The 27700-nt window shown below is 32.2% G+C and overlaps 3 protein-coding genes across 3 annotated transcripts; 2 read left to right on the top strand and 1 right to left on the bottom strand.

The window, feature by feature from the left end:
• Positions 1-2583: 2583 nt before the first annotated feature.
• LOC11417148 (7-deoxyloganetin glucosyltransferase) lies at positions 2584-4591 on the bottom strand. Its single transcript, XM_003618592.4, has 2 exons — positions 4023-4591; positions 2584-3727 (listed from the first exon to the last, which is right to left on the bottom strand). The coding sequence occupies exons 1-2, from the start codon at positions 4543-4545 to the stop codon at positions 2802-2804; spliced, it is 1449 nt and encodes a 482-aa protein (XP_003618640.1). The 5' UTR covers positions 4546-4591; the 3' UTR covers positions 2584-2801.
• Positions 4592-10848: 6257 nt separating this feature from the next.
• On the top strand, positions 10849-12653 carry LOC11412304 (7-deoxyloganetin glucosyltransferase). The gene is made up of 2 exons (XM_003618589.3): positions 10849-11371; positions 11671-12653. Exons 1-2 carry the CDS (start codon positions 10849-10851, stop codon positions 12600-12602), a joined length of 1455 nt encoding a protein of 484 aa, XP_003618637.1. The 3' UTR covers positions 12603-12653.
• Positions 12654-25370: 12717 nt separating this feature from the next.
• Positions 25371-27288, top strand: LOC11415999 (7-deoxyloganetin glucosyltransferase). Its single transcript, XM_003618586.3, has 2 exons — positions 25371-25890; positions 26132-27288. Exons 1-2 carry the CDS (start codon positions 25371-25373, stop codon positions 27067-27069), a joined length of 1458 nt encoding a protein of 485 aa, XP_003618634.1. The 3' UTR covers positions 27070-27288.
• The last annotated feature ends 412 nt before the right edge of the window (positions 27289-27700 follow it).

Raw genomic sequence — 27700 nt, 5'->3', positions numbered from 1 at the left:
TTCGATTGGTGGATTCTTGACTCATTGTGGATGGAACTCAACTACCAAAAACATATGTGCCGGAGTGCCAATGTTGTGTTGGCCTTTCTTTAGTGATCAGCCAACAAACTGTAGATTGATTTGCAATGAATTGGAGATTGGAGTAGAAATCGATAGGAATGTTAATAGAGAAAATGTGGAGAATCTGGTCAATGAGATTATGGTTGGAGAGAAAGGAAACAAGATGAGGAGAAAAGCCACGGAGTTGAAAAAGAAGGCAGAGGAGGACACAGTACCTGGTGGTTGTTCATACATGAACTTGGACAAAGTGATCAAGGATGTCTTGCTTAAACAAAATTAGATTAAAATGATTTTATGTCTGCAAAAGAGTATTGTATTTTTTGCCAGTATTATCGGTATTCTTTAAATGCAAAGCTGAATAGATCAGGAGTTGAAAATCCATGGTTCTTTTTCAGTGGCTCATATTCTGGAGCACTCAGTGCATGGTTCCGTCTTAAGTTTCCCCATTTAACATGTGAATGTCTTGCCAGTTCTGCCGTTGTTCTTGCTGTTCAAGACTTCGGTGAATTCGATCAACAGATTGGTGAGTCGGCTGGTCCTGAGTGTAAAGCAGTATTACAAGAAACTACTCAACTCGTTGAAACAAAACTTGCAGCCGATGGAAAGGCTTGAGATCAATTTTTAATGCAGATGATCTTGAAATTGATGGAGACTTCTTGTACTATCTGGCTGCTGCTGCTGTTATAGCGTTTCAGTAAGGAAATCCAGATAAGTTATGCAAGCCTTTGGTTGATGCAAAGAACGCTGGTGAGGATTTGATGGATGCATATGCCAGATATGTCAAAGAGTACTACATTGGAACCTTTGGCATCGCTGCAAAAATTTATGATCAGGAATATTTGAAAAAAACTGCAATTATTGAGGACACATTGCTAATGGGGGCAGATTATTATGAGACAGATGCTGATAGGGGGTTTTTGGCTGCTAAAGGCAGTGTTCCGATTGGCATTGGCAAAAATTCTCATATCAAAAGGGCAATTATTGACACGAATGCTAGAATTAATTTCCTTTTAATTCAATCGCCACCGCCGCTTCCGAAAAAACCACCAGATCGACATGTTTCTACAGTCATCAATTCTTCTTCAAGTATGATGCAGACTGGATATGAACAGAAATTGAAAGACCTAACAACTGAGCTTGCCGATTACAAATTTAAAATGGAAATGCTGATGGATGAACATGAAAAATTGTCAGAGCTGGTGGAGGACTACAAATCGAGAGAACTGAAATTCAAAAGCACTATTAATTCACTTGAATCAAAACTTACAGACAATGAATATGAAAGACAACAATACATGGATGAATCCAGAAATTTGAATGTTCAATTGCAGCACGCATGTGAATTTGAAAATGAGATTATGGCTCTCAAGAGCGAGTTGAACACTGCCAATACTAAGAAAGAGAGACTGAAAGCCTCGTTATGCTTGAAATCTGATCTGAACTATGTGATGATCAGAAGGCCTAAAAAACAATTCATTCTTTTGAAAAGTTTATTTGTGTCTAAATGGTAATTTATCACAGATCTTGTATTTTTCAGTATGCATTGTTTCAATATTCATTTCATAAAGTTATAAATACCATTTGAAGCTTTTTATAATTTTCCTAAGGCTTGATTAGTCGCCCTATATACTTTGTATGTTATGATTGAATCTTCTAGTTTATGATATATGTTCCCCCAATCTCTACTGTCTTTAGTCCGGATGATGTGACCAGAATTCTAAATACTCCACTTCATCCTCAGTTACCGAAGATAAGCGGTTTTGGCGAGTGGAGAATAATGGGAATATTTGGTGAACAAGGCTTATCACCTTTGTGTGCAAGAATTAATTGATACATCCCCTTTAAGATTTGGGGGAGCGGTGGCATTTGATTTGGAAAATAAAAACTGCACTGAAGGTTATAAATTTCTGTGGCCGGTGTGTAGACAAAGCTGCCCAACACGATTAATTTCCCAACCAATTGTGCTATTTGTGTCGATGCATTGGAAGACAACTTGCACGTATTCTTTACCTATCCGACAGCGACAGCGTCTGGCAGAAAAGTAGTTTTTCTGCTACTGTTTCTGCTAGATCAGCAGCCCACGGTTCAGCTGCTGCAGATGTCGTTCTCCAACTCCTACACCAGTTTTCGGAGAAAGAACCGTCATATTTTTCTGCTATAATGTCACACATTTGGAAGTAAGAAAATCATAAGATTTGGAAAAACACTTTCGTTGCACAAAACTTTGTGATTACTTGAGCTGAAGCGCCTGATAAACCATTTGCAAGCTACCCGTAATATTCAGCCCCATACAGGTTTGGATCAGGTTTAAAGATGACGATAAATGGAGAAAACGTGCAGCGGTTCAAGTCAAATCTAACATTAACGCTTCCTTTTCTTCTCATAAAATCAAGGTTGTATTTGGAATTTGTATTAGAGATAAATATGGCGCATTTATTCTTGCTAAAACAGAATATTCACACCAATTTGTCCAATTCATATTGGCGAAGCTCTTGGTTTTCTTTCGGCGCTCAAGTGGATTTATGAGCTAAATTTGGAACCTGTGGATTTATAAAGCTTCCCATGATGTTATTACATAAAACAAAAGATCTTCACTTAGCGTTGAACCCTTTTGAAACAATGCATTGTAAAAAAATACAAGGTATGTGATTGCTTACAATTTAGATATAATTAGAAATCTAAATCATGCATTGTTTGTGCTCGCAAAAGAAATAAAATCAACAAGAAAAGATCATATAAATCTAATAGTTTTTAAGCATGACATCCTTAATCACTTTGTCCAAGTTCATGTATGAACTACCACCGAGTCTCGTGTCCTCCGCTGCCTTCTTCTTCAACTCCGTCGCCTTTTGCCTCATCTTCTTTCCTTTCTCTCCCACCATCAATTCATTGATCAGTTTCTCTACCTCTTCTCTCTTTACATTGGTATCAATTTTCATCCCAATCTCCCATTCTTCGCAAATAATTCTACTGCTAAGTGGTTGATCAGCAAAAAATGGCCAACACAACATTGGCACTCCAGCACATATACTCTCCATGATTGAGTTCCATCCACAATGAGTCAAGAATCCACCAATTGAAGGGTGATTCAATACCTTCTCTTGTGGACACCAACTTGCTATTAGTCCTCTATCTGAAATTTCTTTCAAAAAATCAGATGACAACACCTGTGAGCCACCAATAACAAGATCAGGCCTAATGATCCACAAAAAGGGTTTCTTGCTGTTGGCCAAACCCCATGCAAACTCTAATAGCTTCTCTCGAGACATAACAGTGATGCTGCCAAAATTTACATAAACAACAGATCCTGGTTCTTTTGATTCAAGCCATTCAAGACATTTAGTATCTTCTTTCCAAAGATTAGAGTCTAAAGATTTCAAGTGATTTTCTGGAATTTGATCTAAAAAAGAAGAAAATGGGCCAATTGTGTATACAGAAGGGAATATAGAACTAAGAGCATTGATAGCATCACTCTCAAGTTCATTAGAAGTATTGAAAATAATGGTTGAGCCTCTTTGACATTTATCTGTCTCTTCAATTTTATATTTTATCACATCAGGATCTTTTATCCTTATTATATCAGGAAAATCCTTCAAACTAATGCTTTTCAAACCTGGAATCCATTCAACTTTAGTGTCCAAATTTCCATCTGTTAGATTACTCTCATCTGCATATCACAATTTCAAAAGTCAATAGCTTGAAGTTATATATATAAAATATATATCAAGGTTTAAAATCGCCTTTGCAATAATGATTGTGGTTTGTAGTTTCATCATACTGTCATTGCTTATAATCGTGCGGTTGATGAAACCTCAAATTTAATGCAATTAGCAAGACATCAAAACGGTTGTGTTCGGCCCATATTGCGCTCACAATCCTTTTTGTGAAAAACCTTGATGCAGACATACATGTACACACACAACATACCTCCCTTAGGATGAAAAAGGGAACATAATGATTACCTTTGAGTGGTAGCACACCATTCTGAAACAATTTAGTAATGTGAAAAGTAGAGTAGAAGTAAGATGCACTACATGGGGAAAAGAGAACAATTGGGAGTGCATGTTCTTCAGCAGCATCTACTGTAAATGCCATATTGCAATCAGAAACTAAGCAAGTAACTGGAGGGATAAGACCAGCAGTAGCAGAGTCATTAAGTTTAGCAAGAAATACACCAAAGAATTGGTGAAAATTGTTCATGATTGATAGACAAAGAGCGCGTAAATCTTGACTAACATCGCCATCACCATCTGTTGGAGTTAAACCATCTGGAATAGTCTCAAAGCTAAAATCAGTTAAACCATCAAAGGCATTTGGACCTCTTGATTTGAGCAAGCGTTTGTGATTGTATTCAGTGTTGACAAAGGTTATGTGAAATCCTCTAAGGTGAAGTAGTTTTCCTAGTTTCAACAATGCATTGATATGGCCTTGAACTGGAAATGGTGTTAACACTGCATGTGGCTTTCTCTCTTCAAAGTTACTCATCTTTGATATTTTTCTTATCCAATGTTAAAGTTAGTACACGTCTTTGCTTTAATAGAAAAAAAAAAAAAAAAAAAAAAAAAAAAAAAAAGGCATATATATATATATAAATTAAGGGAAATTCTACGGTGAAGTCGTTAAAATGACTTTTTTGGTGAAGTCATTAGAATGACCGATCATAATACATCTGTGTATTTAATGCATGTCACATCAAATTTTAGTGCGCATTGTACATTTGCTCATATGGTGTACCACTATATTTTTACTTGTTGCAATTGTGTTCTTGATTAAATCAAAATTAAACATTTTATTATTATTATTATTTTTTACCAATCAACCTTGAATTAAATATAAACAAATAAATTATTAATCAATGAAAAAACTAAGTGAGATTGAAAAAATAAATGAAATTGGGGAAGGATTAGATGCAGGATTATGAACCGGTTCAAAGCAAGCAGAAGAACATGATTTCGAGCGAACATGATTAGATACAAGATTATGCGATAGAACAATCTCACTTAGTTTTTGAATGATACGAACCGGTTCAAAGCGGAATTGCATTTCGATTTCAAACCGCATGGAAGAACATGATTTTGATTTTGAATGGAAGAATTGGATTTCAAATGGATTTCGATTTTGAGATGAGGAACTCAAGATTTTGAATGGATTTCAATTTCGATTTCGATTTTGAATTGGGTTAAGAATGATTTTTGTCAGTGATGGTCATGTCTTCCATTTTGGGAAGAAGATGAAGAAAAATGAATAATATGCATAACGTGAAGAAAGGTTGAACAAATTGAAAAGATGAAGAACAAATAATGATTTTATTTTTTTAGAAATTTTAAATAAAATAAGTTAATAAATCAATTAATGTTTTGTATGAGGACTGATTTGTAATAAAGTAAAATTTAGTGTTACAGTGGTCCATCACAAAGACACTAGCTGACATGGCATGAACAACTATGCTATTGGTTAAACAAAATGACTTTTTTAAAAAAGTCATTTTTTTAACTGCACCATAGAAGCTCCCATAAATTAACCTACAAAATGCGGTGGCAACTAGGCTACCCATGAAAGAATGATGGGTAATTTACCCCAACCAATACACATTAGCCACATGAGTACATATTCATGAACTATCTTGACCCCACAAATAAATTGCTCATTTTCATTAGTTGGTGGGTAAATTACCCACCATTCTTCATAGGAAATTTAAAAAAAAACCAATAAATAAACCTACAAAATTATATTTACGAATCCTCCAATTATTTACTGATTTAATTGAAGACCAAACACAAGCTGACATGAATGAAAAGAAGCGTGTAAAGCGTGTATAGCGTGCATGGTTTGATGATAAAATATTTGCTGATTTTTGGTTGAGGAGTGGACCCACTTCCATTGAATTACATTTTACCCATTTGAGATTCTGGCCTTACAATCTTTCCATGAAAAAAATATATAGAATGCATCGAAAAAAATAAAAAATAGTCTTATGCTTAATGAGATGTTTTTTTAGAATAAATTCAAATGTTGGATTATGATTAACGTTCTTAAAATAATACCAAAATAATTGTGTTATGTTTTAGAATAAATTTCAAATGTACGTTAAACCATGATTAACTAAACAGTTTATTTATTATAATTCATTTAAAATTTAAGTTCTTAAATTCGTTAGTTATTTATATCAAATAAACTATAATAAATAAATTTCTTAAAAAAAAAAAATTATAATAAATAAATTGTTTACAAGTATATATTTTTATAATAGAAAACAATTTTTTGAAGCATAAGAATTGTGTTAATGTAAAACATTGACTAAAAAAATTGTGTTAATGAAACATAAATGTTCATTGAGTGTGAAAAAGGAAACCTAAATATTGTTAGAATGATGAGAGGGAGTGGTGGAGAATGGATTGATGGTTTTGTTACAGGGCCGGCCCATAGCCCGTCGAGGTTGGGCGACGACACCGGGCCTCCAATTTTTTGGGGTCCAAAATTTTTTTTTTTTATATGTAAGACACGAAAATAATGGTTATATATCTATTAAAAGCAAGTTTATTCAATTTGTACCGTTTGCTTTAGAGGCATGGCCACTTTTTGTTGAGTGTGAGATCATGTGTTCAAGATTCATCAAAGTATGATTTCTAATATTTTTTTTTTAAAATAACTTTTTTTTTTTTGGGGTCCAGAATTTTTTTTTTTGCATCCCTTATAAAATTAAAACCGGGCCTATGAATTTGTTAAGACGGCCCTATTTTGTTAAATTCATTGGCGATTGTAGTGCGTTTGTGGAAGAGCTTTGGGGAGTGTTGCAAGGTTCGATATATGCAAGAAGGATGGGATCTAGAGCAGTTGAATTGAATGTGGATTCTATTAGTGTGAAGAAGACTATAAAGGAAGGTATGACAGATAGTCGTTTGGGTAGAGCTTTGGTTAATAAAAGAATTTGCTATTAGAGATGGATTAGAATGTTGATGTTTCTTATTCATATTGAGATGATTTAGCCAATTACTTGCTCTTTGGATTATAATCTGAAGATATATGAGACATGTCCAACTCAAATTACACATTTATTATTAACCAGTATTATGGGGATTTCTACCCCTCGATTAATTTCTTTGTAGTTTTTCTTTGTTTCTGGGCTTAGGCCCTCATTTCTATCAACGACAAAAAAAAAATGATGAAGCCACATGATTATTAATAAGACTTAAATGTAGTTCATTAGATTAAGATAAAATGAAGGTGGAGATTTTAAATAACTCTTTAGAGTTACTCTTGGAGTCAATATATCTCTCCTCATAAAAATATAATATATAGAGTAATATGTAACATTACGTAATCTGTTTTATCCGGTGCGTAAGAAAAATTCAAAGATGAGTAATTTTGAAGAGAGAAAACCACATGTTGCAGAGAAAAATATCAGCTTAGAGGCTTTCACATAACTTTTGCTAACACTAAATGTATAAATACAAGAGGAATGCTAGCTACACACATTTTAACATACACTTTTCAACTATCGGTTAAAACTCACATAGGTCACACCAAGTTTATATGGGTCCACATCACTACAACATAATTAAGATCTAGTATCAGTTGAAAAATGCAACTAAATCAAGGAAAATGGTACTAATTAAATTTAGTAATATTTGAATAATTGTTAGGTAAAGTCCGTGTTATTAAATAGTTTTAGTAACAATCTATAGAATTATTAGTAACATTAAAAAAATGTTGCATATTTATATTTTTGCAACACTTTTAATATTGTCTATAACATTAAAAAAATGTCGCATAATAACTTTTGAGAATCTGTAAAAAGGATCGCAAAACTGACTAGAGTAAAATTGTGAAAGATGTTCTCATGCTCATTTGAAATTTGATTTCATAATAGAATGCACTATGCAACACGATTTCAATTACATACTAAACTGATTACAAGTTTTCATCCAATAAAGCATGTATAGGAAAGAAGGAAAATGTGTAATAAACCTTCAATATGGAGGCATAAAATATATAGGCTCTGTTCCTTTTTATTATGTTTTCATTTTCTCACTAGTGCCCATCTGTAGTCCCACTAGTTTTTGCAATGCAATATCCTCAAGCATGACATCAATCAACCTCCTAAGCTTTCATCATCACAAGTTGACCAAGAGGTTTTTACCTTCAAAGAACTTGCAACAAATTTAAAAACATCCAAGGAATAAAATTATATGGATATATCATATCCTCTTCTCATATTCTTTCATTTCACCTCCATGTATAAACCATAGAATTCAACTTGCCATTTATTTCCCCTTGTTTGTGAAAACTAATAAAGAAGCCAATGTATGAAAATATAGCTGATATATTACTTTTATATGGACAATCTTTGAATGTGGCTTCATAAATACTGGACTAACAATCTTTTATAGTGTGAAAACAAAAGGAGAGCAGATAATTAAGCAGACTTACTTGTAGAGCAAGTAAACTGGCCTTTAACAAATAGCTAGTATTTGGATATAAATATGCCTTGTATCATTGTTAATAATCAATATGAAACCCTTTTCTCGTCACATTAATTGATTGATTGATTATAATGTGTTCAATACAACCGGGTATATGTATATCAACCATAATTTAGAAACGAGTTAGAGATGTGACCGCCTTTGCAAGAATATACATGAGAAATCTTATTTGCTTGTCTTCTAACCAACTCAACACTAAAACTTCTATAAAAAGATGAAAATAACGATTTTTGATAATATCACCTAACTCAGTAACAACTTTCTTGGAGGAGAAGAAGATATTAACAACTTTCTTTGAATATCGTTCAAACTCCACCGGTTCCAAATTTAGCTCATTAATCCACTTGAGCACTGAAACAAAACCAAGAGCTTTGCCAATGTGAACTGCACAAATTGGTGTGAACCATTCTGTTTTAGGAAGAATAAAATCGACATATTTATCTCTAATATAAATTCCAAATTCAACTAGTTGTTATGAGACGAAAAGGAAGCATCAATGTTACATTGGTGTATATATATAGAGAAGGAAACATAGTATCAAGAGCATATTCATAACATCACTCTCTAGTTCATTAAAAGTATTGAAAACATTAGAAGAGATGAAATGTATATGCTACTTCAACGAAAAATTCTGTCTAAAGTTTTTCAAATCTGGAACCCAGTCTACTTCAGTGTCCAAATATACATTTGCTTAGATAACTCTTATTTGCATATCATAATTACAAAAGTTAATGGCTTGAAAAAAAGCGCGCCAGCGAAGACATCATATTGAGATTGCAACCAAATGCTGCTATATGTTGCGATCTCAAAGACATCATAACATATATGTTCTGTACAGATTGCGGTTGTGAACCTTTTCTCAAAACCTTGACTGACACAAACACACACTTCTCTTAGGAAGAGAGAAAAGAACATAAGTTGCTACCTTTCAGTGGTATGAAACCTTTCTCAATCAATGTACGAAAATGTAAAACAGACAAGAAAGAACATACACTAAATAGGACAAGGAGAACCGTTGGAAGTGCAAGTTCTTCAACAACTTGTATGGTAAATGACATGAAACTAAGCAAGTAACAGGAGGCACAAGACCAGATTGCGAAAAGTGTAAATGAATTTATTTCTAATCGATTCACGACGAGATTGCAAGTCTGGATTAATATCACCATCACCATCTAGCTAGACCTCTTGATTTGAGCAAACGTTTGTGATTGTATTTAGGAGAAATACTAGCAACACACATTTTAACACGCACTTTTCAACACGCTCTCTTTGATCCGTTAAAACTCACGTAGGTCACACCAAATTTATATGGGTCCCACATGATTTGGTGGGACCCGTATTAATTTTAACCAATCAAAGAGAGTGTTGAAAAGTGTATGTTAAAATGTATGTTGCTAGTATTTCTCATCTAGATTACTTCTAAAAATGATATTTCCATTTTATTATGTTTTCATTCTACTATGTTGTAGTGATTGAGTCCCACTGGTGCTCATCAATCTAATAATATCTTCGGAGACCGAAAATTTTTTCCAAAAAACAGTTTTTTCGATATCTTTTTTTTCAGCAAAGTTTTTTCGAAATCTTAAAACAACTATTAGCAACCACTTTGTCAACAAAAAAAAAAACAATTAGCAACCACCATCTACAACATTAAACCATCTTCTCCATCCATTCACCCCTTGATTCATAACTACAATTGATTTTTTCAAAAAACAATTATTATTGATTCACTCTTCTTTGTTACTAGTGTTGGGTTGAGACCTTTCTTTCATGTTCGATTTTCCACCATATGCCAATTTTGGTAAGTTGGTTGGCCTTCTTTATTCGAAAAAAAATGTCTTAGGAGTTGATTTGATATAGAAAACATGATAATGATTTAGATTTAAAATGGTTGTTATTTATTAAAATTGATTTAAAAGATTATATTGCGTTCATGAAATCTGTCCAATTTATACAATTTTTACTATTTGATTTGAAATATTAATTGAAAGGTGAGATATTGTTCGCAATGATTATAGCTTTATTGTTAGACATTAATTCCATTCAACCTTGGAAGAAACACCTTTGTATTTACTCCATTAACAAGGAAAACTGACATTACAAATTCATTAACAATCACTTGAGTAACTTGCAAAAAATATTTATCTTATGCATCGGTTTCAAAGTCATCACATCTGTTTCCGAATATTTATCTCAATTAATTGCTATATAATTTGCAAACAAGTTATATAACGATATATATTGGCCTTTTCTCTTTATTAAAGGAAAGACTCATACTTTAACATTGCATAAAAGAATATCAAAGATGAGTAACTTTGCAGAAAAAAAACCACATGCAGTGTTGACTCCATTTCCAGCTCAAGGCCATATCAATGCATTGTTGAAAATAGGAAAACTACTTCACCTTAGAGGCTTTCACATAACCTTTGTCAACACCGAATACAATCACAAACGTTTGCTAAAATCAAGGGGTCCAAAAGCCTTTGATGGTTTCACTGATTTTACCTTTGAAACGATACCAGATGGTTTAACTCCAATTGAAGGTGATGATGAAGTAAGTCAAGACTTATTCTCTCTTACTCAATCAATCATGACGAACTTTCGCCACTTCTTTGATGAATTTCTGGCTAAACTTCATGAATCTGCCACTGCTGGTATTATCCCCCCAGTCACTTGCTTAGTTTCTGATTGCTACATGCCATTTACAGTAGATGCTGCCGAAGAACATGCACTCCCAATTGTTCTCTTTTCCCCGGTCAGTGCATGTTACTTACTCTCTACTTCTTTGATTCCTAAATTGTTTCAGAATGGTGTGCTACCACTCAAAGGTATATCATTTATGTTCTCTTTTTCTTTCTAAGAGATGTGTTTTATGTGTGTAACGTATGCTTTAATATCAAGGTTTCCTAAAAATAAAAATAAAAGGCCGAAGATAAACGTTGTGATGTCTTTGTAATTGCACTTATTTGAGGTTGCATCAACCGCATTTGGTTGCGATTATATGCAAAGACAGTATGATGAAACTATTAACCACAATCATTGTTGCAAATTAATGTGATTTTAAACCTTGATATATCTTCTACATATATAACTTCAAGCTATTGAATTTTGTGATTGTGATATGCAGATGAGAGTTATTTAACAGATGGATATTTGGACGCAACAGTAGACTGGATTCCAGGTTTGAAAAACTTTAGATTGAAGGACCTTCCTGATTTAATTAAGGTAACAGATCCTAATCACTTGATCATAAAATATAAAAATGAAGTGACAGATAAATGTCAAAGAGCATCTGCTTTTGTTATCAATACTTCTTATGAACTTGAGAGTGATGTTATGAATTCTCTCTATTCTATATTCCCTTCTCTATACACCATTGGTCCATTGGCTTCTTTTTTAAATCAAAGTCCACAATATCACTTGGAAACATTAGACTCTAATCTTTGGAAAGAAGATACTAAATGTCTTGAATGGCTTGAATCAAAAGAACCAGGATCTGTTGTTTATGTAAATTTTGGCAGCATCACAATTATGTCTCAAGAGAAACTCTTAGAGTTTGCTTGGGGTTTTGCCAATAGCAAAAAAAACTTTTTGTGGATTATTAGGTCTAATCTTGTCATTGGTGGCTCAGTGGTGTTGTCATCTGAGTATTTGAAAGAAATTTCAAATAGAGGCCTAATAGCAAGTTGGTGTCCACAAGAGAAAGTTTTGAACCACCCTTCAATCGGCGGATTCTTGACTCATTGCGGATGGAACTCAACCACTGAAAGTGTATGTGCTGGAGTGCCAATGTTGTGTTGGCCATTCTTTGCCGATCAGCCACCTAACCGTAGAATTATTTGCAATGAATGGGAGATTGGACTCGAAATCGATACCAATGTGAAGAGAGAAGATGTGGAGAGGTTAATCAATGAATTGTTGGTGGGAGAGAAAGGAAAGAAGATGAAGCAAAAGGCCATGGAGTTGAAGAAGATGGCAGAGGAGGACACAAGACCTGGTGGTTGTTCATACATGAACTTGGACAAAGTGATTAAGGAGGTCTTGCTTAAACAAAATTAGATTAATGTGATTTTTTCTTATTGGATTTATTTCTTTTGCAAGCAAGCACAAACAATGTATAATTTAGAAGTTTTTTTTTTTTTTTTGGTAGATAGACGAAATGGCAAAGCCATTATAAACTCACACACACAAGTGGAGGTAACGGGGTTCGAACCCCAATCATGGCATCCGGCCTAACAATTTCGGCATTTTGCCAGTTGAGTTAGGACTTCTGGATATATAATTTAGAAGTTTTAATTATATCTAAATATAAGCAATCACAGACCTTGTATTTTATACTATGCATTGTTTCAAAAAAGTTTAACATCATGTGAACCTTTTTATTTTATGTAATAACACCATCGGAAGCTTTATATAATTTTCCAAGGAATTTATTAAGCATCCTTTATTTTGTGTTATGAATGGATTTTTTGTAAATTTTTATAATAAGTTCAATTTTTTACCTAATTTTTGTTTAAATGTAGAAGTGTTCGATGGCATCCTTAAGATATTTTTGACAACAAAACAAAAACCATAAACACTCGCAACTCTTCTGCAAGGTCTCGTACAACAGAATAACATTTGGTTTATATCAACAGATGAGGTATTTTAACTTTCAAACAGCACCTAGCTATCAAGACTACGAAAGTTCCGGCTAATTATACTCATTTCTTTTGGCAGGTCCGATCATCATCAGATCCTGCCATTACATCAACACTACAACATATTACTAAATCTAAATAGTAAAAAAATAAATAAAAAAATTGACTTAATAACATTTGAAAAAATGTTAGGTAAAGCATGTGTTACTAAATGGCTTTAGTAACACTCGTTATACTTGTTAAATGATAATTTGTAATTTTCCATATTCCTAGGTTCCTTAATGTATCAGTAAGTTCCAGAGAATGTCATTTAATATTCCTAGGTGCATTCACTTATTTACTAGAACTTTTTGTGTATCAATATAACTAGAGGTTCTATGTATTGACAAGGCACTGCAATAAAAAGAAACATTACTTTCAATTTATATAACTTTCACATTTTCTGTTCCTTTTATTCCTCTTTCTCCAACAATACTCTTGGTAACATTTAAAATTTTTTACATAATTAGTAGATAATTTTTAGCCAATATCAAGCAGACAATCCATCAAAACTGGAATTTTCCTCTCTCCCTGCAGCCACCAATATTTACATAAGATTTATACACATTAATAAGACTTTCAGCAGAATGTCATTTGACCTAGAAAGCATAGCCAGCAATCCAAATGGTAACAAAAAACCCTGCAACCACATAAAAATTACCAAATAAACCAAACTAAAATACCCCTTTAAACAAATTCTTTCCCAGCAAATTAACAAAGGTTAAAAAACCACTTAAAAAAAATAAGAAGAAGAAAAAAAGTTAATGTGTTTGTAATTGTAAATAAATAGTCCAAAAGAACAAAAATAAAAAACAAATCTGAATCCTGTAAATATATATAATGTTTGATGCAAAGTTGTCCGCGTTTAAAGTATATATTTCGTCTAACATGCATTATATGAAAGAAAAAAAATATTTGGGCCTCAAAATTTGGGAGTCTGACTCGGTAGAACTGTTTGCACCCTCAAGAAACGGTCCCGATTATATTAATAATATATTTTAAGGTATAGAAGAAAGCTAATTAAAGATTAGTAAAAAAAGCTAATTAAAGATTAGAAAAAAAAGATAATTAAAGAAGCATCCTCAAAGAATTTTATTAACATGGCAAAACTAGTCAGCCTCAGATTCCTTTAAACAAAATATAATTAAATTTCGAATTTTGCAATAAAGTAAATCAAAACACTAATTTTTAAAAGTAAATAAAAAGACTAACTTTTACTCAGAAAAAATGACTACATTGAAAAAATCTAAATAAAAAGTAATTAAATTTTTTTAAGGAAAGTAAACAAAATTTTAAACTTTCGAAATATAAAATACTTGGGATTGAAATACTGAATCGTCAGCTAATACAACAGCAAGAAAATAAGATAAGATGAAGTTTGGAGGGTTAGGGTTAAGAAGTTAAAGGAGTTTAATGTAGCTGCTAGAAAAATGGTGTTGGAGGATGTTAGTGGATAGGGAAGGGTTGTGGTATCATGTTTTAGTCGCCCGTTATGGCGAAGTAGGTGGGAGGTTGGAGGTAATTGGGGGCCGGAGTTGTTCTTATTGGCGGAGGGAGGTTGGGAGGATTTGCGAGGGTGTTGGCGATGTAGAGGGTGGTTGGTTCGGCGGTAGTGTGCTTAGAAAGGTGGGGGATGGTGCTGATACATTGTTTTGGTTGAATAGGTGGCTTGGTGATGCTCCTTTTAGTGAGTGGTTTAGTAGGTTGTTTGCCTTAGCTGAGAACAAAACCATTTCGGTGGCAAATATGTTCTCTCTTGGCTTAGAGCAGGGAGGGTGTAACGCCCTAATTGTTATTTAATTATTTTTTAGTTGATTTAAAGTCTTTTATATGATTTTAAATGATTTATGTTGATTTTGTGGTGTGGTGTATTTTATTAAATGGTTATTTTCATTATTTAATAGAATAAGTGGAAATTATTATTATTTTAGAAATTAGGGAGTTAATTAGGATTTAATAAAAATTAAGGGAGTTTAATGAAATAGGGAAGTTATAGTTTGGGAGTTAGAAAAAGAAAGAAAAACAGTCAGAATGTTTTAACGTAAGAAAACTAGCTTTTGGGAGAAGTTTGGGAGAAAAACCAGAGAAATCAAGAACAAGGGAGAGCTAGAGCAAGAGAGGATCGATTTTGCTGTAGCTTTGTTTGGGCAATTGAATTAAGGTAAGGGTGAGACTATCTCTCAATAATCATAATCTATAATTTCTGAAAATTGACCTAATTGCATAGTTTTTGGAAGATAAATTGTGGGTTAGGGTTTGATGATGATTCTGAGGGGAATGGGTATTGATCATGCTAATTCTGTTGTAATGTAATGTTTAGAATGAAAACTTAATCTATATTGTTGTTGTGATCATAAATTGATTGAAATTATGATTGATTGGATGATTTGATAAAGATTTGTATGATGGTGGAGTGATCTGTATTTGTTGTTGTTGATGCGTGTTTTATGTTCCTTTAGATGTCTAATTGTATAATGAACCTATAAACAATCTTTGGAAACATGTTTGGGCATTGGGAGATCAAAATTGGGGGTTTTGGGGTGAAAAATGGTTTAAACCCGTGAAAAATAATGCAGAAACGATGACTGTTCGCTTAAGCGAGCCGGAAGCGAGCTGTAAGCGAACAGCTACTGTAAGTAGTTCGCTTAAGCAAAGACTCGTTCGCTTAAGCGAAGTGCCTTTTTACAGCATTTCTTATTTTGTGTTCTTGTGTCTTTTTCACACGTTTCTGTTTTGAATTGGCCTTTGGTGTAAACATGAAAGTTGTAGATAATTTCGTTAGCTTTCCAATGGATTTGGTTTGACTCTAAAATGATTTTTGGTTTAGGAGTTATGATGAAAATACTCCAAGTAGGTCTTAGGGAAATTTTATGAAAATTCAGCAAAACATTTTCCAAGTTAATCAAAAACTGGTGGGATAATTCCAAGGCTCAAAACTAGAAGTAATATGAGTGCAATTAAGGTGTTTAAGAGTATTTAACCCATGTTGTGAGTTGACCCTTGGGGTAGGAATGGAGGTTGATTATAGTACCGTTGATGTTGAGTGAGTCAGTTATAATATAATTTGATGTTGTTAGTAATGAGATATATTTGTATATGCATTATGTGGATTATATAAGATGTTTAAGTTGATATTGATTATCATTTGATATTGTTATATCTTGAGATGTTTATGTGCTGCCTATGTTGCCGTTGTTGAGTTTAGTGAATTTGGAGATGATTAATTGTGTATTTTCTGAAATCGTTGGATCAATTATGATGGATTATTGTTGACTGTGATGTATATTTATATTTAAATAAATTATACATGTTGCTGAATTCTTTTCAAAGGTTGAAGTATTATTAATTGAATTGTCGAGGTGAAGTCATATTTACATATATGCATTGATGAGTAGTGGTTGTCGTTGATGTTGCTGAGTTGTATGTAGATATACACAAGTGGAGTTAGTTGCATTAAGGGTGGTGAGTCATATAAGTACATATGCATTTGTCGTTGAGTTGTATGCAGATATACACAAGTGGAGTCAGTTGCATAAGCATAAAAACGATGAGGACTTCGGTCCTGGAACGCTTTGTCGTTCAAAACGATGGAACACTATGTTGTTCAAAACGATGTTAACGATGAGGACTCATGTCCTGATAAAAGAATGCTTTAACCATTCTATAACGATGAGGGCTTCGGCTCTGATATGGTACCACATGCATAGTCGCATTTGTTGAGGAGTCTTAGTGGAGTTGTCATGTCTTGCATGAGTCTTAGCGGTGGTGTCGAGTTGTTGCATGAGTCGTTGTTATTGGTTTTAATTACCATTTGTTGTTGATGTTGTTAATGATGATATACTTATATATTGATGAATTATTACTATGACATGGTGTTAGATTAAATTGAAGAGTTAGATATCTATTATTGATGATATTGTTGATTATGAAATATATACATATATTGGATAATTGTAGTTATCGTCGTTGTTGGTTGAATTAGTAAGTGTTACTAAAGATTAAGAAGTAAGAACATTATTGTTAAATATATGTAGTTGTTTATATTGTTATGATGTGATGATTATGTTGTGTCGTTTATATTATTATGAGAAGATGTTTATGATATTGATTACGATGTTATGATGACCGTTTATGGTGTTGAATATGAGGTTGTTATGATGTTACATGATGATGATTATGTATGTTGTGATGATGATTTATGTGATGTTATTTATGAGTTGTTAAATGTACTTGATGATTGTTATGTTAAGTTGATAAGTTGTCTTTTATTCATGAATTGTTAATGGAATGTTTGATGAATAATTATTATTATGAAATGATGATGTTACGTATAGTTGCTAAGTTGTCCTCTATTCATGAGTTGTTAATAAGGTGCTTGGTGGAGAATGTTAATATCAATTAATGATGTTGTTATGTGTCTATGAACTATGAATATGATGTTGTTACGTTGTTTATGCCATTGATTATGAAGTTGTCATGTTGTATATGAATTATGAGTATGATGTTATATGATTATAATTAAGATGTTGATTATGAAGTTAAATGATGCTGTTATGATGATTGTTTATGATAACGGGTTATGACTGTTGATATGATGAGTACATGATATGGTTTAGGAGTCGTTAAAAGAATTATTATTACTAATTGATGGAGTTTAAGTTGTTAGATGCATTTGATGAATTATATATTATTATTATTGATTGTGAATCTCACCCCTTCTGCTTGAAAATGTTGTCCTTCGTATGGGTAACTTGCAGGTATTAAAGTTTAGTAGGAGTGGTGGCTCAAGTGTCTTAGGGCTCTGATACGTAACGGGATGGGAAATTGTTGCTAAGTTTATCATTCCTTTATGTATCAATTTTGGAACATGTTGTTGAAGCTTTTATTGTCGTTAAATTAATTCCGCTGCAAAGTTTTAATTATTACGTTGTTGAAATTTGAAGGATAATTATCTAATTATTCCATTTGTGATTTTTAAGAAAAGAAGTGTAACATTCCGTTTAAGGTGTTTTACTCTGATTAATTTATGAAATTTTTATGTTGGGAAAACGGGGTGTTACAATTGGTATCAGAGCAGGTTGGTCCGTCCGGCCAAGTAGTTGAGTCGTGTCTTGTTGAGTAACAGTTGTAATACTGTCTCACGTTGTCTTGATTGTCGTTGTGTTTACTGATTAATGGTTATATTTATTATGTGATCATGTTTGATTGATTGACTTTAATGTGGTTTGTATGTTTTGTTTGAAGTTTCTATTTGGCTATATATAGTTTAAGATATTTAACCAATAATTGAATTCATTTTCTTGTGTGCTTTGAATTTCGAGGACGAAATTCTTTTAAGGGGGGTAGAGTTGTAACGCCCTAATTGTTATTTAATTATTTTTTAGTTGATTTAAAGTCTTTTATATGATTTTAAATGATTTATGTTGATTTTGTGGTGTGGTGTATTTTATTAAATGGTTATTTTCATTATTTAATAGAATAAGTGGAAATTATTATTATTTTAGAAATTAGGGAGTTAATTAGGATTTAATAAAAATTAAGGGAGTTTAATGAAATAGGGAAGTTATAGTTTGGGAGTTAGAAAAAGAAAGAAAAACAGTCAGAATGTTTTAACGTAAGAAAACTAGCTTTTGGGAGAAGTTTGGGAGAAAAACCAGAGAAATCAAGAACAAGGGAGAGCTAGAGCAAGAGAGGATCGATTTTGCTGTAGCTTTGTTTGGGCAATTGAATTAAGGTAAGGGTGAGACTATCTCTCAATAATCATAATCTATAATTTCTGAAAATTGACCTAATTGCATAGTTTTTGGAAGATAAATTGTGGGTTAGGGTTTGATGATGATTCTGAGGGGAATGGGTATTGATCATGCTAATTCTGTTGTAATGTAATGTTTAGAATGAAAACTTAATCTATATTGTTGTTGTGATCATAAATTGATTGAAATTATGATTGATTGGATGATTTGATAAAGATTTGTATGATGGTGGAGTGATCTGTATTTGTTGTTGTTGATGCGTGTTTTATGTTCCTTTAGATGTCTAATTGTATAATGAACCTATAAACAATCTTTGGAAACATGTTTGGGCATTGGGAGATCAAAATTGGGGGTTTTGGGGTGAAAAATGGTTTAAACCCGTGAAAAATAATGCAGAAACGATGACTGTTCGCTTAAGCGAGCCGGAAGCGAGCTGTAAGCGAACAGCTACTGTAAGTAGTTCGCTTAAGCAAAGACTCGTTCGCTTAAGCGAAGTGCCTTTTTACAGCATTTCTTATTTTGTGTTCTTGTGTCTTTTTCACACGTTTCTGTTTTGAATTGGCCTTTGGTGTAAACATGAAAGTTGTAGATAATTTCGTTAGCTTTCCAATGGATTTGGTTTGACTCTAAAATGATTTTTGGTTTATGAGTTATGATGAAAATACTCCAAGTAGGTCTTAGGGAAATTTTATGAAAATTCAGCAAAACATTTTCCAAGTTAATCAAAAACTGGTGGGATAATTCCAAGGCTCAAAACTAGAAGTAATATGAGTGCAATTAAGGTGTTTAAGAGTATTTAACCCATGTTGTGAGTTGACCCTTGGGGTAGGAATGGAGGTTGATTATAGTACCGTTGATGTTGAGTGAGTCAGTTATAATATAATTTGATGTTGTTAGTAATGAGATATATTTGTATATGCATTATGTGGATTATATAAGATGTTTAAGTTGATATTGATTATCATTTGATATTGTTATATCTTGAGATGTTTATGTGCTGCCTATGTTGCCGTTGTTGAGTTTAGTGAATTTGGAGATGATTAATTGTGTATTTTCTGAAATCGTTGGATCAATTATGATGGATTATTGTTGACTGTGATGTATATTTATATTTAAATAAATTATACATGTTGCTGAATTCTTTTCAAAGGTTGAAGTATTATTAATTGAATTGTCGAGGTGAAGTCATATTTACATATATGCATTGATGAGTAGTGGTTGTCGTTGATGTTGCTGAGTTGTATGTAGATATACACAAGTGGAGTTAGTTGCATTAAGGGTGGTGAGTCATATAAGTACATATGCATTTGTCGTTGAGTTGTATGCAGATATACACAAGTGGAGTCAGTTGCATAAGCATAAAAACGATGAGGACTTCGGTCCTGGAACGCTTTGTCGTTCAAAACGATGGAACACTATGTTGTTCAAAACGTTGTTAACGATGAGGACTCATGTCCTGATAAAAGAATGCTTTAACCATTCTATAACGATGAGGGCTTCGGCTCTGATATGGTACCACATGCATAGTCGCATTTGTTGAGGAGTCTTAGTGGAGTTGTCATGTCTTGCATGAGTCTTAGCGGTGGTGTCGAGTTGTTGCATGAGTCGTTGTTATTGGTTTTAATTACCATTTGTTGTTGATGTTGTTAATGATGATATACTTATATATTGATGAATTATTACTATGACATGGTGTTAGATTAAATTGAAGAGTTAGATATCTATTATTGATGATATTGTTGATTATGAAATATATACATATATTGGATAATTGTAGTTATCGTCGTTGTTGGTTGAATTAGTAAGTGTTACTAAAGATTAAGAAGTAAGAACATTATTGTTAAATATATGTAGTTGTTTATATTGTTATGATGTGATGATTATGTTGTGTCGTTTATATTATTATGAGAAGATGTTTATGATATTGATTACGATGTTATGATGACCGTTTATGGTGTTGAATATGAGGTTGTTATGATGTTACATGATGATGATTATGTATGTTGTGATGATGATTTATGTGATGTTATTTATGAGTTGTTAAATGTACTTGATGATTGTTATGTTAAGTTGATAAGTTGTCTTTTATTCATGAATTGCTAATGGAATGTTTGATGAATAATTATTATTATGAAATGATGATGTTACGTATAGTTGCTAAGTTGTCCTCTATTCATGAGTTGTTAATAAGGTGCTTGGTGGAGAATGTTAATATCAATTAATGATGTTGTTATGTGTCTATGAACTATGAATATGATGTTGTTACGTTGTTTATGCCATTGATTATGAAGTTGTCATGTTGTATATGAATTATGAGTATGATGTTATATGATTATAATTAAGATGTTGATTATGAAGTTAAATGATGCTGTTATGATGATTGTTTATGATAACGGGTTATGACTGTTGATATGATGAGTACATGATATGGTTTAGGAGTCGTTAAAAGAATTATTATTACTAATTGATGGAGTTTAAGTTGTTAGATGCATTTGATGAATTATATATTATTATTATTGATTGTGAATCTCACCCCTTCTGCTTGAAAATGTTGTCCTTCGTATGGGTAACTTGCAGGTATTAAAGTTTAGTAGGAGTGGTGGCTCAAGTGTCTTAGGGCTCTGATACGTAACGGGATGGGAAATTGTTGCTAAGTTTATCATTCCTTTATGTATCAATTTTGGAACATGTTGTTGAAGCTTTTATTGTCGTTAAATTAATTCCGCTGCAAAGTTTTAATTATTACGTTGTTGAAATTTGAAGGATAATTATCTAATTATTCCATTTGTGATTTTTAAGAAAAGAAGTGTAACATTCCGTTTAAGGTGTTTTACTCTGATTAATTTATGAAATTTTTATGTTGGGAAAACGGGGTGTTACAGAGGGGAAGGGTGGAGGTGGAGACGTAGGTTGTGGGCGTGGGAGGAGAATTTATTAGAGGAGTTTAGGACTTTATTGCTTAATGTTTCTTTGCTGCCTAATGTTTCAGACAGATGGGTGTGGTTATCTGACCCTGTGGGGGGTTATACTGTTCGAGGAGCCTATGATCTTTTAACTGAGGATGTCAATCCTCCCATGGATGATGTATCGGTTCTAGTTTAGCATCATCAGGTTCCGTTGAAGGTATCAATTTTTGCTTGGCGGCTTCTTCGAAATCAGTTGCCTACGAAAGCAAACTTTGCAGCCCGTGGTGTTCTAAATTCCGAGGCAACTCTTTGTGGTACAGGTTGCGGTCATGTTGAAACCGCTGATCATTTGTTTTTACATTGCCCAAATACTATCTTGTTGTGGCAGCAGGTGCGCAATTGGTTAGGTTGTATGGGGGTGGATCCCAATAATCTTTCCGATAATTTGGTGCAGTTTTCTTATTTGACAGGTTTTGGTAAAGCTAAACGTTCCTTTATGCAGCTCATCTGGCTTCTTTGTACTTGGGTCGTGTGGACCGAACGTAATAACCACATGTTTAATAATGTTGTAACGGATGTCCCTAGGTTGTTGGATAAGATTAAATTGTTATCCTTAAGGTGGCTGAAAGCTAAAAAAGCCATTTTATGGTACTCAGAGGTGGTGGTCAAGTCCTATGGCATGTTTAGGCATTGGATAATCACTGCTAGCTTTTATTTTTCTGTTGACTCGGAAACACTTTGTATTTTTGTAATGGTTTTTTTAGGCACACCTTGTGCTTGAAAAATGCTACGGTTGTGTTAATATAATCTCATCTTGATTTGTTAAAAAAAAAAAAAAGACGAAGGATCTCCTATCAATAATCAACATGGTCTTCTATCTTTTTTACTGAAATAAAATAATAAGCTTAAGTGGAGGATTTTATAAAGAAAGTTTAATTCTCTTTCAAAAAAAATAAAGTTTAATTTGTAGAAAAAATCATCAAATATGGATATTTATCTTAATTAGAAAAATCTGATTTTAACAATGGATTAAATGATAAATTCATTAATATTGAGTATCATATTATATTCCATGAATTGTTTAATTTGTAGAAAAAAATCATCAAATATGGATATTTTTCTTAATTTGAAAAATCTGTTTTTCACCTGATTAATGAATTTTTTTTTTTTGACCAAATCACTTGATTAATGATAAATTCATAAATATTGAGTCTCATATTCCATGAATTGTTTAATTTGTAGAAAAATCATCAGATATGGATATTTATCTTAATTAGAAAAGTCTGATTTTCACACTGGATTAATGATAAATTCATAAATATAGAGTATCATATTCCATAAAATTGTTTAATTTGTAGAAAAAAACATCAAATATGGATATTTATCTTAATTAGAAAAATATGATTTTCACTTAATTAATGATAAATTCATAAATATTGAGTATCATATTCCATGAATTGTTTAATTTGTAGAAAAAATCATCAAATATGGATATTTACCTTAGTTAGAAAAATCTGATTTTCACTTTATTAGTGATAAATTTATAAATATTGAGTATCATATTCCATGAATTGTTTAATTTGTAGAAAAAATTAGCAAATATGGATATTTATCTTAATTAGAAAAATCTGATTTACACTTGATTAATGATAAATTTATAGATATTGAGTAGCATATTCAATGAATTGAACAAAGTTTACTATATTTGAGATGCTATAACGATTAGAGCAAATTTTTAATGAAAAGAAGAGTCAAATACAGTTTTGGACTGTACCCAAAAAAAAAAATTGCTATGGACTTTTGTTCCTTTATTTTACTAAAATAATAATTTTGATCGTCTTTTTTTTTTCTCATAATTTTGGTCCTCTCACTTTTAAAAACTTAGAAATATAATTCACCTTTTAACTTTAATTTGGATGACATGACACTTTATTGATTCATCTTTTTTATATGATACTTCATCAAATGACGTGAATATTAGTACTGTCATGATTTAGCCTCAAAGTAAATTGATCTCCACCCTTATAAGAATGATGTTTTTATATGTCATTCAAGTTAATTTCAATTATTAAAATAATACCCCTCAAAACAAAATTATTAACATAATAGAAAAAATATATATGAATATATGAATTAGCCAATAATTTGAAGGACTATATAGGGAATATATATATGAATTAGACAATAATAGAAATTTTTTACCTTATATAATAGACCATAGATATGAAACATTACATACTCAGTTTTGTTTTCTTAGTTTTCTAACCCATTTTAACATTGATTAGAAAAAAATCAGATATGAGTAATTTTGCAATGACAAAACCACATGCAGTGTTGATTCCATGTCCACCCCAAGGCCATATCAATGCATATTGTTGAAGAAAGAGAAACAAAAACTGCACAATTGTAGAATATCACCCAAGAATTGCTTGGAAAAAATGAAGATGATTATACACAAACTACTCACAAAATAAGACAATAACAGAGTAAGAAAGAGTAACAAAATTACATAAATAAAAAGTCGAGCTACAATATTTGATCAATCTAAATAATAGAGTAAGTTGAGTCATATGGTCTTCTATCTTTTTTACTGAAATAAAATAATAAACTTAAGTGGAGGATTTTATGAAGAAAGTTTAATTCTCTTTAAAAAAAAAAGTAAAGAATGTTGTTAATTTGTAGAAAAAATCATCAAAAATGGATATTTATCTTTATTAGAAAAATCTGATTTTCCCTTGATTAATGATAAATTCATAAATATTGAGTATCACATTCCATGAATTTGTTTAATTTGTAGAAAAAATCATCAAATATGGATATTTATCTTAATTAGGAAAATCTGATTTTCACTTGATTAATGATAAATTCATAAATATAGAGTTATTCAATGAATTGAACAAAGTTTACTATATTGGAGAGAGAAAATTTTTAATGAAATTAAATACAGTTTTGGACCGTACCCAAAAAAAAAAAAATGATGGACTTTTGTTCCCTTATCTTACCAAAATCATAATTGTGGTCTTCTTATTTTTTTTTCCTCATAATTTCGGTCCTCTCACATTTAAAAATTTAGAAATATAATTCATCTTCTAACATTTAATTTGAATGACATGACACTTTATTGATTCACCTTTTATCGTTCAATTTGAATGATATGACACTTCATCAAATGACGTGAACATTAATACCGTCATGATTTAACCTCAGTAAATTGATCTCCACCCTTATAAGAATGGTGTTATTATATGTCATTCAAGTTATTTTTAATTATTAAAATAATACCCCTCAAAACAAAATTATAACATAATAGAAAAAATATATATGAATTAGACAATAATTTGAAGGACTCTATAGGGAAAATATATATGAATTAGACAATAATAGAAAAAATTTGCATTATATAATAGACCATAGATATGTAACATTACATATTCAGTTTTGTTTTCTTAGTTTTCTAACCCACTTTAACATTGATTAGAAAAATCAAATATGAGTAATTTTGCAAAGACAAAGCCACATGCTGTATTGATTCCATGTCCAGCTCAAGGCCATATCAATGCATTGTTGAAACTAGCAAAGCTTCTTCACCTTAGAGGCTTTCACATAACGTTTGTCAACACTGAATACAATCACAAAGCCTTGCTCAATTCAAGAGGTCCTGATTCTCTTGATGGTTTCACTGACTTTAACTTTGAGACCATTCCAAATGGTTTTACTGCAATGGAAAGTGGTGATCTTATTCAAGACATACACTCCTTTTTTCGATCAATCATGACGGACTTCCTTCAACCCTTTGGTGAACTTCTTACTAGACTTGATGCCTCTGCCACTGCTGGTCTTATCCCTCCAGTTACTTGCATAATTTCTGATTGTTACATGCCATTTACAGTAGATGCTGCTGAAGAACGTGCACTCCCAATCGTTCTCTTTTCTCCGGTCAGCGCATGTTGCTCACTCACTACTTCTCACATTCCTAAATTGTTTCAGAATGGTGTGCTGCCACTCAAAGGTATATCATCTTCGTTCCCTTTTTCTTCTTATGAGAGTTTTGTTGTGCGCGCGCGCGTATGTGATGATTAATGTCAAGGTTTTTTTAAAAAAATTCTAACCGATGGATATTTATACCTTGATTAACTACAATATGATGAAACAATTAACTACAATCATAATTGCAAAAATGTGATTTTAAACCTTGGTATATATTTATGTATATAACTTCAGCTATTGACTTTTTCAATTATGATATGCAGATGAGAGTTATCTAATAGATGGATATTTCGACATTGAAGTTGACTGGATTCCAGGTTTGAAAAACTTCAGATTGAAGGATTTTCCTGAAACAATAAAGATAAAAGATCCTAATGACTTTATGTTAAAATATACAAATGAAGTGACAAATAAATGTCAAAGAGCTTCTGCTATTGTTTTGAATACTTCTAATGAACTTGAAAGTGATGTTATGAATGAACTCTATTCTATATTCCCTTCTCTATACGCCATTGGTCCACTTTCTTCTTTTTTAAATCAAAGTCCACAAAATCATCTAGCATCTTTAAATTTCAATCTTTGGAAAGAAGATACTAAATGTCTTGAGTGGCTTGAATCAAAAGAACCAGGATCTGTTGTCTATGTAAATTTCGGCAGCGTCACAGTTATGTCTCCAGAGAAACTGTTAGAGTTTGCTTGGGGTTTGGCAAATAGCAAGCAACCCTTTTTGTGGATCATTAGGCCCGATCTTGTCATTGGCGGCTCGGTAGTTTTCTCATCAGAGATTGTAAATGGAATTTCAGATAGAGGCCTAATCGTGAACTGGTGTCCTCAAGAGCAAGTACTGAACCACCCTTCAATCGGTGGATTCTTGACTCATTGCGGATGGAACTCAACCACTGAAAGCATATGCGCTGGAGTGCCAATGTTGTGTTGGCCATTCTTTGGTGATCAGCTAGCAAATTGTAGATTTATTTGCAATGAATGGGAGATTGGACTTGAAATCGATAAAGATGTGAAGAGAGATGAGGTGGAGAAGCTAGTCAATGAATTGATGGTTGGAGAGAATGGAAAGAAGATGAGGGAAAAGATCATGGAGTTCAAGAAGAAGGTGGAGGAGGATACCAGACCTGGAGGTGTTTCATACAAGAACTTGGACAAAGTCATTAAGGATGTCTTGCTTAAAAAAATATTAAAGTGATCTTTTCTTTTAGAAATCATTTCTTTGATAAGCAAAAATAATATCATTTCTTTGAACACCTTTGATTATTTTTAGAATTAATTAAGGCTCATCCATTTCTGTTATTTTAATTTTTTGTATCACCCATCTTAGGTCAACCTGCCCTTTTGTGTGAGTTTACTGGGTTAGGTTTATGTCCCCCAATTTTTTATGTATTTTTTCCCTTTTATTAATAATATATATGAGCACAAATGATTAGAGTCTAGTTGGAACACCTGCTATTCTTTTTTATCTTTGTGCTCTTGATTTAGCAAAAAAATATCATTTCTTTGATAAGCAAAAATAATGCATAGTTTAGAAGTTCTAGTTTTATGCAATCACAAACCTTGTATTTTTTTTTTCTATGCACTCTTTCGATCAATATTCAATAAGGTTTCACAATAACACTGTTAATCTATTTATAACTTAATCAACACAGTTTAATTATGTGGTTAATTCATTTCATTTTGTAGTTGATGATTTTTTTGTTTACAAGGTTGGTTTCTTTTTTCATAATCGATTAAAAAAGTACATGGTTGATAATTTGTAAATATAGTCTTTGGTTAATTCATTTCATTAAATAGTTAACGAATTACAACATCTTGTTATATGT

The sequence above is a fragment of the Medicago truncatula genome, chromosome 6 (genome assembly GCF_003473485.1).
Source record: "Medicago truncatula cultivar Jemalong A17 chromosome 6, MtrunA17r5.0-ANR, whole genome shotgun sequence".
NCBI lineage: Eukaryota > Viridiplantae > Streptophyta > Magnoliopsida > Fabales > Fabaceae > Medicago > Medicago truncatula.
Note: the sequence above shows the minus strand (reverse complement) of the source record. Positions and strands in the feature narration are given on the sequence as shown.